This window comes from Hemiscyllium ocellatum, chromosome 4 (assembly GCF_020745735.1).
Source record: "Hemiscyllium ocellatum isolate sHemOce1 chromosome 4, sHemOce1.pat.X.cur, whole genome shotgun sequence".
Taxonomy (NCBI): Eukaryota; Metazoa; Chordata; class Chondrichthyes; order Orectolobiformes; family Hemiscylliidae; genus Hemiscyllium; species Hemiscyllium ocellatum.
This window is the reverse complement of record NC_083404.1, coordinates 73,694,412-73,714,972: the sequence shown is the minus strand read 5'-3', so window position 1 is coordinate 73,714,972 and position 20,561 is coordinate 73,694,412. Positions and strand designations below refer to the sequence as shown.

The 20,561-nt window shown below is 41.0% G+C and overlaps 1 protein-coding gene across 1 annotated transcript in view; it reads left to right on the top strand.

Moving 5' to 3' along the window:
• Nucleotides 1-20,561, top strand: part of LOC132815212 (lipoxygenase homology domain-containing protein 1-like) — a 202,642-nt gene that overhangs the window by 137,366 nt on the left and 44,715 nt on the right. The window contains exons 14-15 of the mRNA XM_060824026.1: nucleotides 7,199-7,463; nucleotides 14,264-14,505. Of these exons, the coding sequence (XP_060680009.1) occupies nucleotides 7,199-7,463; nucleotides 14,264-14,505 (507 nt within the window). The remainder of the gene's footprint in view (nucleotides 1-7,198; nucleotides 7,464-14,263; nucleotides 14,506-20,561) is intronic.

The window sequence follows — 20,561 nt, the reverse complement described above, 5'->3', positions numbered from 1 at the left end:
AAAACCACTTTTAAAAATCAGGTTTAAGAACAGCTTCTTCCTGGCTGTTACCAGACCTATGAATGGATCTCCCGTGTATTAGCGCTGATATTTCTCTGCACCTTGTCTGTAACTGTAACACTATATTCTCCATTCTGTTCTATCACCCTGGTCTATACATGTAAGGTATGATTTGGCTGGTTAGCATGCAAAATAAGATTTTTCACTGTATCTCAATACATGTGATAATGATAATCAAATCAAATTAGACAGGAATTTGCAGGGGCTGATTGGAGTTGTTTTCAATCAAAGGGACCTCTGGCAAGTGGGAGGCCTTAAAAATGAGATAGCTAGAGGTCAATGTCTATATGTTCCTGTGAAGGTGAAGGGTAAAGTTGGTAGAAATAGGGAACCCTGGATGACAAGAGATATTGAGGCTTTGACCAGAAAAAAAGAAAGAGGCATGGCTCAGGTTCAGGCAGCTGGGATCAAGGGATTCCCTGAAGGTATACAGGGAGAATGACCTTACTTCCACTCCTATGTCTTATGGTCTTATGGAGATGGTCTTGGCTGAGAAGATTAGGGTGAATCTAAACGTGCACTTTAAGTACATTAATGGAAAAAAGAATAACTAGAGAGAGAATAGGGCCCCTCAAGGACCAAAGTGGACATGTATGTGGAGAACTGCAGGAGATGGGTGAAGTTCTCAATGAATATATCTCCACTGTGTTTACCATGGAGAAAAACATGAAGACCTGGGAACTTGGGGAAGTTAGTGGTGATATCTTGGTGATTAATGGCACAACATTCTCTACCCTCTGGTCTTCTGGGACTTGGTCTGCAGCTACTGATGATGCTTGGGGACAGTCCATACCACAGAAGAGGAGGTGTTGGATGTATTAGAATGTATGAAGGTGGATAAATCTCTTTGTCCTGACCAGATATATCCAAGAACACTGCAAGAGGCTAGGGAAGAAATTGTGGGGGCCCTGAATGATATTTTTGCATCACCAGTAGCTGCAGAGGAAGTCCCAGAAGACCAGACGGTAGAGAATGTTGTGCCATTAATCAAAAAGGGCTGCAAAGGAAAGCTTGGGAACTATAGACTAGTAAACTTAACATCTGTGGTGGGTAAGTTAATTGAAAAGATTCTCATAGAATCCCTAGAGGAATAAGATGCATTTGGAAGCACAAGGTTTGATTAGGAGTATTCAGCATGGTTTTATGAGTGGAGATCATGCCTCACAAACTTATTAGATTTCTTTGATGAAGTGACCAAGAAAGTTGATGTAGTCTACATGGATTTCAATGAGGCCTTTGATAACATTCCACATGATAGGCTGCTCTGGAAGGTTAGATTGCATGGAATCCATCACAGGGTGAGCTGGCAAATTGGATACACAATTAGCTTGATGGTAGGAAGTAGAGGGTAATGTTGGAAGGATGCTTGTCAGACTGGATGCCTATGACTAGTGGAGTGCCTCAGGGGTCAGTTTTTTTTGTTATCTATATCAATAATTTGGATGAGAATGTACAAGGCATGTTTAATATAGGCGGTATCATGGACAGTATGGAAGATTATCAGAAATTGCAACAGGATCTTGATCCGGTGGGGAAGTGGGCCGAGATGTGGCAAATGGAGTTTCATATAGATAAGTGTGAGGCCTTGCATGTTGGAAAGTCAAATCAAGGCTGTGGGCCTTGTAGTGGAACAAAGGGACCTTAGAGTTCAGATGCACGGTTCTCTGAAAGTGGAGTCACAGGTAGGCAGGGCAGTGAAGGAGGCTTTTGGCACACTGACCTTCATCAGGGCATTGAGTATAGAAGTTGGGAAGCTATGTTGCAATTGTATAAGACATTGGTGAGGCCACATTTGGAGTATTATGTTTAGCTTTAGTTACTTTGTTATAAGAAAGATGCTATTAAACTGTAAAGAGTGCACAAGAAATTTACAATGATGTTGCCTGGACTCAATGATTTGAGTTATAGGGAGAGATTGAACAAACTAGGGCTTTTTATTTACAGCATAAGAGACTGAGGGGACTTTATAAAGGTGTATAAGATCATGAGAGGCATGCATAGCGTGAAGGCACTCAGTCTTTTTCCTAAGGTTGGGGAATCGAGGACGAGAAGACATTAATTTAAGGTTAAAGGGGTAAGAATAAAAGGGAACTTGAAGGGCAACTTTTTTTACTCAGAGGGTAATATGCATATGAAATGAGCTGCCAATGGACATGGTTGAAGTGGGTACACTAACAACATTTAAAAGGCATTTGGACAAATACATGGATAGGAAAGGATTAGAAGGATATAGACCAAGTGCAGGGAAATGGGGTTAACATGGATGGACATTTTGGTCAGCATTGACCAATTTGGGCCAAATGACTTGTGTCCATGCTCTAGGACTCTATGACTCTAAATAGTACCTCAATGTTGAGAAAGGGCGCATCGGAGCCACCCTGCTAAATATTGGCTATCTTGATTAGATCAGTTGTCACTGCATAGCATGCAAATTCATGGAAAACTTTAAGGTTGTTATTCTTGTATTTGAAAAGTATCCAGTACATCTCAGAGTAATATCCCAATAGTTTGAACTGAAGTTGAAGCTCGATATTTTGGGCTTTTACTATTTAGTAGCAAGATGAGTGGTATTTGTCGCCAAGAGGATGTTGCCTTCTGCCTATCACATAATTGAGTAATGTTGCACATGAATTTCACACCTGGTGTGACATCAGGCATGTAGGCCATAGAACAGAGAATAATACAGCGCAGAATAGCCCTTCGCCCTTCGATGTTGTACCAACCTGTGAGCTATTCTCAGCACATCCCCCTACATTATCCCAAAATCATCCATTTGCTTATCTAAGGATTGTTGAAATCTCCCAAATGTGGCGGAGTTTACTACATTAGCAGGTAGGACATTCCATGCCCTTATCACTCTCTGCATAAAGAACCTGCCTCTGACATCTGTTTTGAATCTATCACCCCTCAATTTGTAGTTATGCCCTCTTGTACAAGCTGATGTCATCATCCTAGCAAAAAGACTTTCACTGTCTACCCTATCTAATCCTCTGATCATCTTGTATGTCTCTATCAAATCCCCACTTAGTCTTCTTCTTTCCAATGAGAACAGATCCAAGTCTCTCAGCCTTTCCACATAAGACCTTCCCTCCAGAGCAGGCAACATCCTGGTAAATCTCCTCTGCACCTTTTCCAATGCTTCCACATCCTTCCCAAAATATGGCGACCAAAACTGTACACAATATTCCAAGTGTGGCTACACCAGAATTTTATACATTTGCAGCATGACATTGCGGCTCCGGAACGCAATCCCTCTATGAATGAAACTTAACACACCATATGCCTTCTTAACAGCACTATCCACCTGGGTGGCAAATTTCAGGGATCTATGTACATGGACTCCAAGATCCCTCTGCACATCCACACTACCAAGAATCTTTCCGTTGACCCAGTACTCTGCCTTCCTGTTATTCTTCCCAAAGTGCATCACCTCACATTTAGCTACATTGAACTCCATTTGCCACCTCTCAGCCGAATTCTGCAGTTTATTCAAGTCCCTCTGCAACCTGTAATATTCTTCCAAACTGAGCACTACTCCACCAACTTTAGTGTCATCTGCAAATTTACTAATCCATCCAGCTATGCCTGCATCTAAGTCATTTATAAAAATGACAAACAGCAGTGGTCCCAAAACAGATCATTATGGCACACCACTAGTAACCGGACTCCAGATTGAATATTTTCCATCAACCACAACTCTTTCAGAAAGCCAGTTTCTAATCCAAACTGCTAAATCACCCTCAATTCCATACTTCTGTATTTTCTCCAATATCCTACCATGTGGAACCTTATCCTAAAGATTGGAGGATGGCATCAAACAGCAATTTTCCTTGTCTGTTCACAACAATGTTCTGACAGAACATAGCTAGCCATGTTTGAAAACCTGCAGCACAGTGTCGAACTTTAGATATCATTCAACAATGAAACAGCATTTTCTGGATAATCCCAAATATATAAGAATTTAAGCTGATGACCAATTTAGGATGTCAGTTGGGCTTGAAGTGGGTCACACTTGCATGGATTTGATTTCTACATCTCAAATGGGGGCAGCACGGTGGCTCAGTGGTTAGTACTGCTGTCTCACAACGCCAGGGACCCAGGTTCAATTCCAGCCTCGGGTGACTGTGTGGAGTTTGCACATTCTCCCCGTGTCTGCGTGGGTTTCCTTCGGGTACTCCAGTTTCCTCCCATGATCCAAAGATGTGCAGGTCAGGTGAATTGGCCATGCTAAATTGCCCATAGCAATTGGTGCATTAGTAGAGAGTAAGGGAATGGGTCTGGGTTGGTTACTCTTCGGAGGATCTGTGTGGACTTGTTGGGCTGAAGGACCTGTTTCCGCACTGTAGGGAATCTAGTCTAACCAAATAGACAGTGCTATGTTCTTTGTCAAGAGTGTGGTGCTGGAAAAGCGCAGTATCTGAGGAGCAGGAAAATCGACATTTCTGGTAAAAGCCTTTCATCAGGGAGCCCTTCATTCCTGTTGAAAGGCGTTTGCCCGAAACATCAATTTTCCTGCTCCTCGGATATTGCAAGATCTGCTGTGGTTTTCCAGTACCATAATCTTGACTCTAATCTCCAGAATCTGCAGTACTCACTTCTACCTAGTGCCTTGTTCTTTGCAGAGATGAATATGGATTATGTTCGTTTCAACTCAACAAAATAGGTGACAACTACTCACTGGTTTGTGTCTCAGGGCACCATCTTGACCAATTGGAGTCAACCTGCCTGGTTTAAAATTTTAAAATTCTTAGTAGTTAACTCTCAATCAGCATTTATGGGTGCATTCTCCATAGCAAAGCCTCTACTAATCAGGATTTGGAGATGCCGAGTTGGACTGAGGTGTACACTATCGTCTAATGAAGGAGCGTCGTTCCGAAAGCTAGTGTGCTTCCAATTAAACCTGTTGGACTATAACCTGGTGTTATGTGATTTTTAACTTTCTACTAATCAGAGTCTGTTTGCACTCTTCTTTCATGCAGTTAGTTTTCCCCTTGAATCTGTATTCCTTTGAAATGCCTTGATGAATACAAGTCAAAAAACTTGGACAAAATCTGTCTTTTATCAGTAATGCCAAAGGATAAAATACTAGACACACATGTTTCTTTAACTGATGGTTAACAGAATAAGATTTGTAAATAGCAAGGACTGAAATTAGTAACAATTGAAAATTTTTTTTTAGTACAATAGGGGATGGTCATTGTTGCTCCATGAAATGTTTTACGCTTCACAAATGTAAAAATGATCTGTCTACAAGATTCTTCTGTCACACACCTGACTACTTTGCCATGACCAGATCCTTCCCTTATCTGGTCAACTCAAATATTCTTTCTCAGATCTAGTTTAAGATCATGTTTTGTTTGAAAATATTGCTGTTTCAATTATTGCTGTGAAAATTCCAATCGATTTTATACATAATTGTAGCTGACAGGAATGTTGCCCTATAAGGAGAAAAAGAAAATGTAATCATCTCATTTGCATTGTCCCTAAGGGGTTAGAAAAGCAGTAACAATCTCAAATAATACCTGAAGTAAGTCCATAGAGGCCAGCTTCCCATCACCTTATTTCCACATGCACAGTACTTGACACTAGTCCACTTTCCTTAGAGCCAGGTCTCAGAGTGAATAGAACCTCTAATACTCTCTTTATATCTGTAAGATAGGACTCCCTGATTGGGTCTGTTAAGCTGGTCCAATCAGGGAGAATTCACATTCTGTGAGGTCCATCTGGGTGACTTTGTTACAATCACTACAGTACCTAAGCTGAATCATGGAAATGATACAATTCAATATCCTCACTTCCATTAAAATTTCCATTTTGAAACTCTGGGAATGGGACACAACATATCTAAATCTAAATTTAGGAGTGCATGATGGCACAGTAGTTTGCACTGCTGCCTCACAATGCCAGGGACCTGGGTTTGATTCCAGCCCTAGGTGACTGCTTGCAAATCCTCACCATGCCTGCATGGTTTCCTCCAGGTGCTCAAGTTTCCTCCTACAGTCCAGTGAAGTGCAAGTTGGGTGGATTGGCCACGCTAATTTGCCCCATAGTCTTCAGGGATGTGCAGGCCAAGTTGGTTAAATATGGTAAATGTGGGGTTATGGGAATAGGGTGAGATTCTTTTTGATGTGTGGGCTTCTGTCTGCGCTGTAGGGATTCTATGAAATGCTTTAAACCGTTAATAAAGAAAGGGGCCTGATGAGAGGTGGTGTCATATGTCTGGGCTTGTTTTGTGAATTTTAAGAACGTAGGTATTAAGTTACAATATATTATTTTGGAGATAAAGAGCAGAACCTGAACTCCCAAAAACAAATCAGTAAGATTGCAAATATTCTGGAAAAGAAACACACTTGCCTCAAACTCACCCTCATCTAGTTTTTAAAAAAGGAAAGTCAAATGATATTCACAAATATCATTGTAAATAGCAAGGACTGAAATTAGTAGCGATTGAAATTCTACTGGTGAGAAATGGGTTAGTTAGTTATTATTAATGTTATTAGTTAATTTTATGATGGGCAAGCTTTGGTTTTTACAGTCAATCTATTTTAGCTACATGAAACCATGCTTCCTGGACCTTGGGATATTCAGCAGCTGAAGGTGCTGAAACCGAAAAGTGCCTTAACAGTACTGCTTATGGAAATGTTTCCTCCACGACCAAACAAGCAGTCCATGCTTTATCTCTCGACCAATGTTTTAAGACAGGCGAAGTAAAACAGACAATAAGGTGTCACAACACTTAGTAAAATTATATTGAAGGAATTAAACATATACATTTATAGTTGCTGCACTCCTAATCAAACATCATGATCAAAGACAGAGTTGATGACTTGAGTTTTGTGACATTTGACTATTTCATCAGGAGTTAACTAATATTCCCAATTACCTGCTTTAACTTCCAAATGATAATCGGGAAACTGGTATAAAACACATGACCAGCTCTGACCTTTCAACAATGGTACAACATCTGTAACAAAATTCTCAGTGCAAACATTTTTCCTTCACATCAGTGTTTGTGGCTATTCATATACAACAGTGCAATTACTTTAAAATTGCTGTAAAATTTGAATTTTGAGAATTTTATGACTCAACATAGTTCATCTAAAAAACATTCTTGTATTTTCTTCATTCTTTTTGCTAGGTTAGCAATTTTCATATACAAGCTGTAGACCTGGGTATTCCAACAGAAGTCCATGTTGGCCACAATGCTACTGGATATGGGGCTGGCTGGTATCTAGATGCAATCACAGTGATGGAACCAGCTGAGAATAAAGGAACCAATGAATATGTATTTCCATGTGAACAATGGCTAGATAATGAAGTTGCTGATAGACAAACTAAACGGATGTTAAAGCTTCTTGGAAAGGTCAGCAACGAAAGTAAAATGCTGACAGAAAGTCTTCAGGGTATGATGTCAGTTAAGTTTTCTACTCTAAATGTAGTGTTTAGAGTGTTTAGGGAAAGAATAAGAAAGCAGAATTTGTATAAGTTCTCCTGTACAACAAAATATGTCTCGGTCAAAGTTGATTTTGTTCTGAATACAATTTCCTTCCATTTTTCATATAATATCAGTTTTATGGTTCACATATGATATTGAATAGTTATTATTTATAATTATGCCTATTTATATTTTTATAGTTCTCTAGTTATCTTTGTAGTACTCACTATTGCCTTGGCAGTGAGAGTAAGTAGATAACCCTGCTTGAAAGTCTTTGAGTACTGCGCTAATGAATTGAGTCAGATACATGGATGTACAAGAACAGGCTGAGTTCTCTCCCTGTTCCTGATGAAGGGCTCATGCCTGAAATGTCGATTCTCCTGCTCGTCCGATGCTGCCTGACTTGTTGCTTTTCCAGCACCACACTCTCGACTCTGGTCTCCAGCATCTGCAGTCCTCACTTTCTCTCCCTGTTCATTTACTCTCCCTGCAGGAAACTAAATTGTCAGCAGTAAAGCATTCTCTTCAATAGCCAAATTAAAACCATGAAAAATTTGATTATTGAGAATAGGCCAGAATCCATTTATGAAGATTTTGTTAGCTTAATACTGCAGCACAGATGTAGCATATTCAGGATTAACCTTATGAAATATATTGCATTTTAATTTATATACATATAAATCGATGTTTATTACTCTTTCCACATCAAATCATTTTGTTATTTTTATAATCCACAATTCAAATTCTTCCCTTACATTACATATGTCTAGCAAAGAGCATACTGTGTTACATGTAGGAAACAAACTTTGATTTTCCTGCTTGTTGTGATAAAGTAATTAAAGGGTCATAGATGTCTATAGCACAAGAAGGTTTTCTACCTTCACGACTCTTACAGGGAGTGAATTTCAGATTCCTATTGTCCTCTGGGTGAAAATCTTTCTGCTAACATCTTCTGTAAATCTTTTGCCCCTTACCTTCACTGTATGCCACCTACAGAATAACCTTCCCTTTGTGTCAAATTTGTGCAGTTTATTTTCAAAAGGCTGTAGTTGACTGATGATATATCAAAGTTCTTAGCTCATGTTAGTTGTGATGGGTTTTAATTCTGAGTGATACTACAAAAGTCGTTTGAACTGTGTAGTGTGTTGGAGCAGCAATTAATATTGCAACACATCCTATTCTTTTGATTTTCAAATGTAAGCCATGCCCTCAGCCATCTTTTCCTTGATCATGATATCTGTCTAAATGAAAGTCTAGGGTGAGAATATAAGTTATACGTGCGATTACCACATCAAAGATTTTGCCAGTAGTTTAGTGGCTGAATGAAAAGAAAACTGAACAGCACTTTTAATACTCCAGAAGAATAGTTCTTTCCCACTAGTTAGTTCAACATTGCACACGCTGGTAGGCTTCAGGTTTGCGTAGATGTAGAGTTGTGAAAAATAAGAGAAAGTGAGTCAGAAACAACCCTGAGGGCAAGCCATAAGTTACATACCATCAGTCAGGGAATAGACTGGGAATAAGCTGAATCTGTGGAAGAAGCAGAAGACCTAGAGTCAGCAGAATTTTAGTAAAGCATACTGTCGGTATGGGGTGACACTGATTCTTTCTAGGTTCTTCCCAAAGTAGAGAGGAAGACTGTAAAAATGGATACCGACACAGTGATGTCCTATTTCCTGAATCAGTCTATAAGGAGAGGTTAAGAGCCTACCTTGAAGCCTGCCGAGACCATTGTTATGGGGAAAATCACCAGCCTAGAAGTCAGAATCAGGGTTCAGTGACAGAGTTTATTGTAGAAGAGAGTACCGGAGCTCCGGGGAAAGAAAGACACCAACAACAGTGGTCAGCTGCGCATCTTCTCTCAACCTGGAGAACATGTCAAGACATTTTTATACATTTTGTGATATAATGGATCAGTGATGAGGTTACTGTCTTTGGAACATAGTTTGTTTATTGTAAACATTGCAGAATCATTGATAGTTTTGATGCAGCCATTGTCAGTTCCAGCGCAACCTTTGTTAACTTCAGTGCAGTCGTTGTCAGTTTTGGTGCAGACATGGTCAGTTTCAATGTCTGTGCAAAGGTCTATTGCTGTAGTAATGGGCACTAATCACTCTTTCTGAGAAGGATAATTTCTGCAGCCCTGTCTGTTACCACTTTGTATTGAGTCCGTATCAAGCTGTTAGCATTTCTATCAAAGATATTCTCTCCCCCATCCACCTTAAACTAATCAACTAGATTGTGAGTGCATTGTGCTGATATTCTGGTGGCCCCAGGCAGTATCTATGTTTGCTTTGCTGTCTCTCTCCATATTATGGTTCGGTGGCCATCTTGTATGTCAAGTGGCCAATTTATGGTTTAGTGGCCATCTTGTGTGTCTGTGTGCCTAGTGTCACCCTGCCCTGTGCCATCTCCCACTTCACTTTACAATGGATATAAGTGTAACAAGTGATGGCACTGAAGGGTTATGTACTGGTGAAAGTGCAGTTAGGGGACTAGTGTGCAGAATTGCCACTGTACATAGTGTGAATACTTTGCAATATCTGCACTGTCTTGGTTACAAAAAATAAGGTTGAATTGGGGCATGGTTAATAGATTGGTGGACTCAAACATGAATTTGCAAGAGATTGTGGACAAGTACAAAGTTGTTTTCAAATGAACCCTGGGGGAAATGAAAGGAGTCATAATTAAATTACAGCTGAAGACAGAGGCTGAAGGTACATCCCATACCAAATGCCATTGGGCCTAAAGTGGAGGTGAAACTGCAAAGTGAAAGGGCCACTCCCATCATTCTTGTCTTAAAAACAGATGACGCAGTGAGGATTTATGGTGACTTCAAGGTCACAGCCCTAAGTGCAGATCAGTACCTCTTCCACTCATAGAAGGTCTATTCAATGGACTGGCATGAGAAAATTAATTCTCAAAAATGGATATGTTGCAGGCCAACCAACAGATGAGAGTGGTGAAGGAATTAGAATTAGGTTTTATTGTGGTGTGTACTCAAAGGATACAAGAGTACAGTGAAAAGTTTATAATGTGACCATTCATGGTACCATCTTAGATACGAGGTACAGAAGTGCAAAATCTTTGGTAAAAAGTAAAAAAAAATGGAGAATTGTTAAAAGTTAAACAATACAATTCTTTTCAGTATAAAGTAGTAAATAAGAAGTAAAGTTAAAAGTTCCAAATTACAGCCCTTCTTTAGAGATGGGCCTGCAGTCACTCCTTAATCTCTCCCCTATGCTGGGCTAGGTCTCTCCATCTCTGTGTCTCCATGCTGCCATCTCAACACTGACCACCATCCCCTGTCTCCTGTGCTGGGCATGATATCTCAATCTCCGCTCTGCCGTTTTTCCATCGAGTGCCATCATCAATGATCTCCATGCCTCTGCACTGCTGTCTCATTTGTGACTGTCATCTGGACTCACCAGCCATCTTGCCACAGGCTGCCAGTGTCCCATGCTTGGTGCCATTATCGGCCTCCACCTGCTTCCATAATACCACTAATCACCATATGTTTGCCCAGACACACCAACTGCCTCTTGGCGTTCGCTAAAGTTCCCCCCCTGCAGCCTCTAGCTGCTGCCATCACCACCACTGCCTGTTTTGCTGTGAATGCTGCAGTGTTCCAGTAAGGTTCTGCACCAATTCAAAGAACAAAAGAACAACATCTCATTTTCAGCTTGGGGGTGATAGTGATACACAGGTCTTTCTCACTACAAGTGATTTTCTTTTGCCATCAAATCAGTGCCAACTATTTCAAAGGGCTACAAGCTAAATTTTAGGTGGATTGCTAGGAGTGTTATTGGATGATATTTTGGTCACTGGTTCCTCCAACAGAGGAGCATTTGAAACAAATTGAAAGAGCCTAAAAAATTGTGGGAGCATAGCCTGCAAGTAAAAGTAGAGAAATGAGTGTTTTTAAGACTTAATAGAGGTGGCTCAGTGGTTCACACTGATGCCTCACAGTGCCAGGGATCCAGGTTCAATTCCAGCCTAGGGTGACAGTCCTTGTGGAGATTGCACATTCTCCCCCTATCTGCATGGATTTCATCTGGGTGCTCCAGTTTCCTCCCACAGTGCAAAGATGTGCAGTTTAGATGAATTGGCCATGTTAAATTGCCCATAGTATTCAGGGATGAGTAGGTCGGCCATGAGAAATACAGTGTTATTGGAATAAGATAGGAGGATGAGACTGGGTGGGTTGCTCCTTGGAGGGTAGGTGTGGACTTGTTAGGCCAAATGGCCAGTTTCTTCAACACTGTAAAGACTTTATATGGTTTCAACTTGACAAGTTAATGAAGGACTACACAGGGCTCCCAAGAAGATGAAGGAACATGAAGTCCCCTAGCCCAAAGAATGTGTCTCAGCTGAGATTGTTCTTGGGACTTGTAAATTACTATGGCAAGTTTATGTCTGACTTGACAACCATGCTAAAACCTTTACGTCAGATATTGGGAAAAGGGTGGTCATGGAAATGGATCTATGAATGTGAAGCAGCTCACCAGAGGTGAAGCAAGCCCTAAAAAGATCAGAAGTATAAATATATTTCATCCCAAAGTTACCACAACAGTTAGGGTATGATGCCTTGCCTCATGGAGTTCACTCTGTGCTATCATACATCTTACTGAATGGAGAGTAAAGGTCTTTTGCATTTTGCATTCAGACCACCAACAAAGATGGAAAACAAGTAATAAAGAAGCTTAAATAAAAAAATATGAATTAAGCATTGTGTTTGGCATTAAGAAGTTCACCCATTTCCTTTGCAACAAACACTTTGTGCTACTGACCAACCACAGACCTCTAACCTCCAGTTTTGGCCCATGTACAGGAATACCATCAATAGTAGCAGCCTGCCTACAGAAATGAGCACTGGCTCTGTAAGCTTACTCATATAAAATCAGATACCAATAGGCAGAGAAGCACAGCAATGCAGATACCCTGTCAAGGCTGCCACAACCGGGGAATAAAGATGTTTTCCACTGCTATCTGAAAATTATGTACTTTTCCCAGGGTGATAAGGTATTGGTATCAGTGGGTCAAGTGCAGAACGCTTCTCGGAATGACCCAGTCCTGAGCTAACTGTTGGACCTTGCCCTGAGAGAGATGATCAGTCATAATAACTGCCCATCCAAGATGTGGGAGTTATGTGTATTGGACGTATGATTAATGTGGGGAATGAGACTTAGTATTCGTCCTCCATTAAGAGGAAAGGTGCTAGAATAAATGCACCAAGGGTACCCCGGTGTGGTGTGAGTGAAGGAGTTAGTTTTAGTAGTCAAATGTGGACTCCCAGAAGGAGGTGAAAGTAGGATCATGCTAATCATGCACATAAGTAAGAAAGGTTCTGCTGTTGTTGCCCCTTCACCCATGAAAGTGGCCTCAAACACCATGGCAGTGGATTCACATCGATATCATGGGACTAAAAGAGAGGCTAATGTTCCTACTGTTTGGGGATGTCCACTCCAAGTTGCCTGAGGTGGCAGTCATGAAATTGGTATTGGTGGAATCAACAATAGACTGACTGGATGAAGTGTTTGCCCGGTTCAGAAATCCCGAACAAATCATGAGTGACAGTAGTCCACAGTTTGTGAAGCAAGACTTCAAGGAGTATCTGGCAAATCACAGAATCAGGAATGTGAGGTTTGCTTCATAATACCTTTTAACAAATGACCAGGTGAAGACTTTTGTATAAACCTTGAAGCAGGCTCGAAAGGCCTCACGAGGGGAGGAATCACTGGGATGGCAAATCCACAAGTTCCTGAGCATGTACAGGAACACTCCACATGTGATAATCTAGTGCTTGCCAGTGACTTTATTGTTTGACCACCAGCTGAGAACCATATTTGACATGAAGAGACCAGAGAGGTGGTAAAGCGAAATCAAAAAGAATAGATGACCAGGAGGAACTGCAAGGTCAAGGGTATTCCAAAGAGAAGGGACTATGTTAGGTCAGAGTTGCACATCTGGGGAAGAATGGATCTGAGTGGTGATCATGCCTCAAACAAGACAGTTGTCATATAGGGTTTACACTGGAGTGAATGGTCTGGAGGATTCATGTGGACCAGCTGGTTGCTGCACCTCTCGCCAATTAGGTAAAGTGCTTCAAATCACTGATCCAGATGGGCCCAGTGGTCTCGATCGGGTCATGTGTCTCCACACTAGGTTTGACCATATTCACTGAGGGCACAGGGCAACAACCGTTAATCAGAGAGTGTCATATCTGTGGAACAACTGGAGCTTCCAGAGGCCGAGGAAGACTACACTAGAAAAGGTTCCTGGAATAAGGTGACAACCTTCTCGGAAACACCATTCCTCAGAAACGCTGATCATGTCAATGTAGACTACAGAAGGGTTATTTTCTTTATTCATTTTGTATATATTCCTGATGATGTATACGTGTTAGTTACAATATTTTGATAATAGTTATTATTATCTATCTATATATATGTTGATTATTGGGACTTTTAAAATTAAGAGAGTGGGGTGTTATATGTAGGTAGTTGGGGGGCACTGCTGCTTAGGTCAGGTGACCTGAGGCAGTGTTTGGTCCAGTCTCGAACCAGCTGTGGAGGTGTGAGCATCATAAATGAAATGTTTCTGTTCAGATTTACCATTTATCTATATGGTACACTATTCCTGGTTTCAAAGGAAGCATTGTGATAACATCTTTATATTTTTCTGAAAAGTTGTAAATAAACAGTAATTATATAACAGAATTAATACCACGTAATTAACTCTGCATCAATAATTATTTTCATTCATCAGGAAGCTGGGATGTCTTTGTCGTCACCAGTGACATGCCAAACAGTGGCACAGATGTAGAAGTAATACTGACTATTTGCTGCAAAAATGGTTCCGCTGCCCCCATAATTCTTAAGAAAGGGTCTTTGAACAGAGGTTGTACATACCAGACCTCCATAAGCATTGATGACCAGCTAGGAACCATCACTAAAGTAAGGCTGGAAAGAGAGGAATCCAAGAATGAAGATTTTTGGCATTGTCAGAAGGTAATGAGTGAAGGTGTCTGTTGGCAATAATAACTGATCACCACTCCATAATGTGAAATTACTAATTCCTTCCAAAATTTTCTTACTGTTTCAGGTTTACTTAGTATGATTTTAATTCTTTGAGAAAAAAAATGTGTAGTCATTGCAATTGCTTAATTCCCCTAGGTAGAACTCCATCACCAAAGCACCAAAGAAGTGTTAGAGTTTTTGTTCCTGCGCAATTTATCACAAGTTGAAGGATTTGCAGTGGCAGAACTTCCTTTAATCATGAGCAGTACCAATTTTCTGACAGGTTTGTGGCTCTGTTGATGTACCTCTAAATAGACAGACATTCAACGTGGGTCCATTATTGGTTTAATGAAGTATAGTGAAAGATGTTCATTTTCACTTCATGCTCTTACCACATTGTCCAAAGTTTTAAGCGTACTATTGTACTTTACAGTGAAGGAATATGTGCTATCCATCATTACTGGATCATCAAGTAATTTAGGAGCAGATTCTGATGTATATATCACTTTAAAAGGAACTCTTGGAGATACAGGAAAAAGAAAAGTCAACACACAAGCAACAAATAAGGAAACAATGGTAGGAAAGCATATATTGGTCACATAATTAATTTTAGTTTTCACTGTGCATTCTTAGGTATAAATAAAGTTAGGATTGATCTAATCCAATTAATGGACTCCACACATATCATTCCAACATGAAGTGACTTCTCTGAAGATCTGAGAATTGCAAGTTGTTGAGAAAGCAGTCAGAAGTCACAAAAATAGGAAGGGGATGGAAATGCCTATCCTACACAATGGTTTCAACTAGGTCAGGAATGCAAGCTGCAGGCGAGAAACACATACTCTTAATAGGTATTTCCTAATCAACCTGTTCAGAGATGTCATTACACACCTGTTAGCAGGTGAGATTTGAAATCAGGTATCCTGGCTCAGAGAAAGGGACACTACCACTGGACTACAAAAGAACTCAATGCATACCTTTATATTGCACAATTGAAAGTTGGGGCCAGGAATCTGAGAATCAAGTCTCAACTATCAATTTTAAATGCCTGCAGACTCCTTATATTTCTGAAAAATCTGGTTCTTTATGTCCTCCTCAAAATTTTGTTTCTTAAGAAATAGGAACAAAAGTCAAACATTCAGTCATTTAAGCCTATGATGCCATTCAATAGGATTATGGCTGATCCAACATTCCTTACATCCACTTTCCTGCTTTTTCCATACAATAAGAACATAAGATATAAAATCCCAATAGTACTGGAGTAGGCCATGAAGTCCACATTGAACCTCTGAAGAACGCCCAATGGAGACCTATCACTCTACCCTATTCCTAAATTTTACCATGACTAATTTACCTAGCCTGCACATCCCTGGACACTATGCGCAATTTAGCATGGCCAATCCTCCAAATCTTTGGACTGTGGGAAGAAACCCATGAAGTACAGTAAGAATGTGCAAACTCCATCCAGGCAGCATCCTTAACCTGGAATCAAGCCTGGGTCCTTGGTAATTGTGAGGTAGCGTGCTAACCATTTAGCCACTGTGCCACTCATATAAGAGCAGAATATATGAGATTCAGCCCACGAGGTCTGATATGTCATTCAATCATGTTCTATATGTTTCTCAACCCCATTCTTCTGCCTCTCCCTATTACATTTGATCCCCTTACTAATCAAGAATTTATCTACCTCTACCTTAAACATAATCAGTAACTTACCTTCCAAAGCCTTCCATGACAATTAGTTTCACAATTTTACCATAGAACATTATAGTGCAGTACAGGCCCTTCAGCCCTCGATGTTGCGCTGCCCTGTGAAACCAATCTGAAGCTATCTAACCTACACTATTCCAATCTCGTCCATATGCCTATCCATTGACCACTTAAATGCTCGTAAAGTTAGAGAATCTACAACTATTGCAGACAGTACTTCCACACCCCTACTGCTCTCTGAGTAAAGAAACTATCTCTGACATCTATTCTATATTTATTACCCCTCAAACTGAAACTATGCCCTTTCGTGCTAGCCATCACCATCCTCAGAAAAAAGCTCTCACTGTCCACCTGATCTAACCCTCTGATTATCTTGTATGTCTCAATTAAATCACCTCTCAACCTTCTTCTCTCTAATGAAACCAACCTCAAGTCTGTCAACCTTTCCTCATGAGACTTTCCCTCCATACCAGGCAACATCCTAATAAATCTCATCTGAACCCTTTTTAAACCACATCCTTCCAATGATGCGGTGACCAGAACTGCACTCTCTGGCTGAAGAAATGCCTCATCATCTCAATTCTAAAGTGTTGTTCCTTTACTTTGAGTCTGTGTCCTCTGGTGCCCAGTCTTACCTAATAGTGGAAATATCATCTCCACACCCATTCCAGGCTCTCAGTATTCTGTAATTTTCAATCAGATGCACTGTCATCCTTTTCACTTCCATCAAGTACATAATTAGAGTCCTGAACCGCATCTCATTTGCAAAGCACTTAAAGAGTCATAAAAATGTACAGCATGGAAACAGACCCTTCAGTCCAACTTGTCCATGCCGACCACATATCCCAACTCAATCTAGTCCCACCTGCCAGCACCCAGCCCATATCCCTCCAAACCCTTCCTATTCATATACCCATCCAAATGCCTCTTAAATGTTGCAATTGTACCAGCCTCAACCACTTCCTCTGGCAGCACATTCCATGTATGTACCATCCTCTGTGTGAAAAGATTGCCCCGTAGGTCTCTTTTAAATCTTGCCCCTCTCATCCTAAACCTATGCCCTCTTGTTCTGGACTCCCCAACCCCAGGGAAAAGACTTTGCCTATTTACCCTATCCAAGCCGATCATAATTTTGTAAACCTCTATAAGGTCACCCCTCAGCCTCTGATGCTGCAGGGAAAACAACCCCAGCCTGTTCAGCCTCTCCCTTTAGCTCAAATCCTCTAACCCTGGCAACATCCTTGTAAATCTTCTCTGAACCCTTTCAGGTTTCACAACATCTTTCCGATAGGAAGGAGACCAGAATTGCACACAATATTTCAACAGTGGCCCAACCAGTGTCCTGTACAGCTGCAACATGACTTCCCAACTCCTGTACTCAATACTCTGACCAATAAAGGAAAGCATACCAAATGCCTTCTTCAGTATACTGTCAACCTGCAACTCCACTTTCCAGGAGCTTTGAACCTGCACTCCATGGTCTCTTTGTTCAGTAAAACTCTCGAGGACCTTACCATTAAGTGTATAAGTCCTGCTAAGATTTGCTTTCCCAAAATGCAGCACCTCACATTTATTGTGGGCGGTACGGTGGCACAGTGGTTGGCACTGACCCGGGTTCAATTCCCGCCTCAGGCGGCTGACTGTGTGGAGTTTCCACGTTCTCCCCGTGTCTGCGTGGGTTTCCACCGGGTGCTCCTGTTTCCTCCAACAGTCACAAAGATGTGCTGGTTAGGTGAATTGGCCATGCTAAATTGCCCGTAGTGTTAGGTAAGGGGCAAATGTAGGGGTATGGGTGGGTTGCGCTTCGGTGGGTCGGTGTGGACTTGTTGGGCCGAAAGGCCTGTTTCCACACTGTAGGTAATCTATTCTAGTAATCTAATCTGAATTAAACTCCATCTACCACTTCTCAGCCCATTGGGCCATCTGGACAAGATCCTGTTGTAATCTGAGGTAACCCTCTTTGTTGTACACTACACCTCCAATTTTGGTGTCATCTGCAAACTTACTAACTGTACCTCTTATGCTTGCATCCAAATCATTTATGTAAATGACAAAAAGTAGAGGACTTGCGGCACTCCACTGGTCACAGGCCACCAGTCTGAAAATCAACCCTCCACCACCACCCTCTGTCTTCTACCTTTGAGCCAGTTATGTATCCAAATGACTAGTTCTCCCTGTATTTTATGAGATCTAACCTTGCTAATCAGTGTCCCATGGGGAACCTTGTCAAACACCTTACTGAAGTCACATCTACCGCTCTGCCTCATCAATCTTCTTTGTTACTTCCTCAGAAAACTCAATCAAATTTGTGAGACATGATTTCCCACGTACAAAGCCATGTTGACTATCCCTAGTCAGTCCTTGCCTTTCCAAATACATGTACATCTTCTTCTAAACCTCTGGACCCTTTCCAAGCATATCTTTCCTTAGATAGGGGACCCAAAACTGCTTGCATGCAGTCTAACCAGTGCCTTTTACATCCTCAGCAATATATTAGTGCTCTTGAATTCTAGTCCCCTCAAAATGAATGCTAACATTATATTTGCCCTACCACCTTCAAACTGAACCCACAGATCTCTTTGTGCTTCAGATTTTTGAAGACATTCCCAATTTAGAAAATAGTCTATATCATTTCTTCCTACCAAATTGCCAACCCTCACACTTTCATACATTGCTACTTTGCCCAATCTCCTAATGTATCCAAAGTCCTCCTACACTTCCTCAACAATATCTGTTCCTCAACCTAATTTTATGTCATCTGCAATAATGCCCTTAGTTCCTTTGTCTAGATCATTAATGTATAACATGAATAGTTGTGGTCCTTCATTTTGAGAGGACTAGAATCTCGAGCAGTCATGTTCTGCTGGGGCTTTATAAAGCTCTGGTCACTTAACATTTGGAATATAATGCTAACCTTTGCAGAACTCCCCTGGTGGCTGACTACCATCCTAAGAAAAGACTCCTTTAGCCCCACACTCTAACATTGCCAATCAGCCAATCATCTAATCATGTCAGTACCTTGCTCTTCACTCCATGTGCTCTTATTTTATTTAGTAGTGTCCTGTGCAATGCCTTGTCAAAGGCCTTCTGGAAAACAAATAAATTATATCCACTGGCTCTCCTTTGTCTAACTTGCTCATTACCTTCTCAAAGAATTCTAACAGATTTGGCAGGCTTAACCTTCCCATGATGAAGCTGTGCTAGCTTAACCCAATTTTGCCATACACTTCCAAGAACTCCACAATCTCATCCCTGATAATAGGCTGTAAAATCTTACCAACAACCGAGGTCAGGCCAACCCACCTATAATTTACCATATTCTGCCTCCCTCCATCTTAAACAGAGTGTTACATTAGTTATTTTCTAGTTGAGTGGGACCCACCCTGACTGCAGTGATTCCAGAAAGATCATCACCAATGTGTCTACAATCTCTTCAGCTATCTCCTTCAGAGCTCTGGGGTGCAATACATCTGGTCCAGATTGTTTCTTCAACTTCAGACCTTTTAACTTACCAGTACCTTCTCCTTAGTGATGGCCCTATACTCACCTCTGCTCACTGACTTTGTTGAAGTTCTGGTATCCTGCCAGTATCTTCCACAGTGAAGACTGATGCAAAGTATCTTTTCAATTCTTCTGCCATTTCTTTGCTCCCCATTATGTAATGATACTACCACTTTAAAAAGTTACTTTGTCCTGGGTTTTTTTGAAGAGTGATTGTTAGGGCAGAGGTGCTGAATTGGCTACCGAAAACATCTTAAGTAAACAATATGTGAGGACTTTAAGCTTTTTTTAAAAGTTGGTACAACGGAAAAAAACATGAATGTATGTGGCCAGCTCCCACAGACCAAGCTTTCTAAATTTTTTTTAGCTGCAGCAGTCAGAAGCTGTTTGGGGGTCTCAGAAGAGTCAGAGCTTTATTGAATGATTCCTAGCTGCTGGCGAAGCAGTAATTATTATGGACCAGACCAGACCCCCTCAAAGTATTTTAAGAAAGTAGCTACGTCCTATATTTTTCTTATTTTAAAGGTAGATATGAAGAGCATGTTCCAGATGTTATAAAACTGATCAAATTACTTTCGTACTACTTTCTAGGGTGACATGGTGGCTCAGCGATTAGCACTGCTTTCTCACAGCACCAGGGATCCGGGTTTGATTGCACCCTCGGGCAACTGTCTGTGTGGAGTTTGCTTGGGTCTCCCCGTGTCCACATGGGTTTCCTCCCACAATCCAAATATGGGCAGGTTAGGTGAATTGGCTCTCTTAAATTGCCCATAGTGTTCAGGGATGTATAGGTTAGGTGCATGAGTCAGGGGTAAATGTAGGAAAATGGGTTGGGG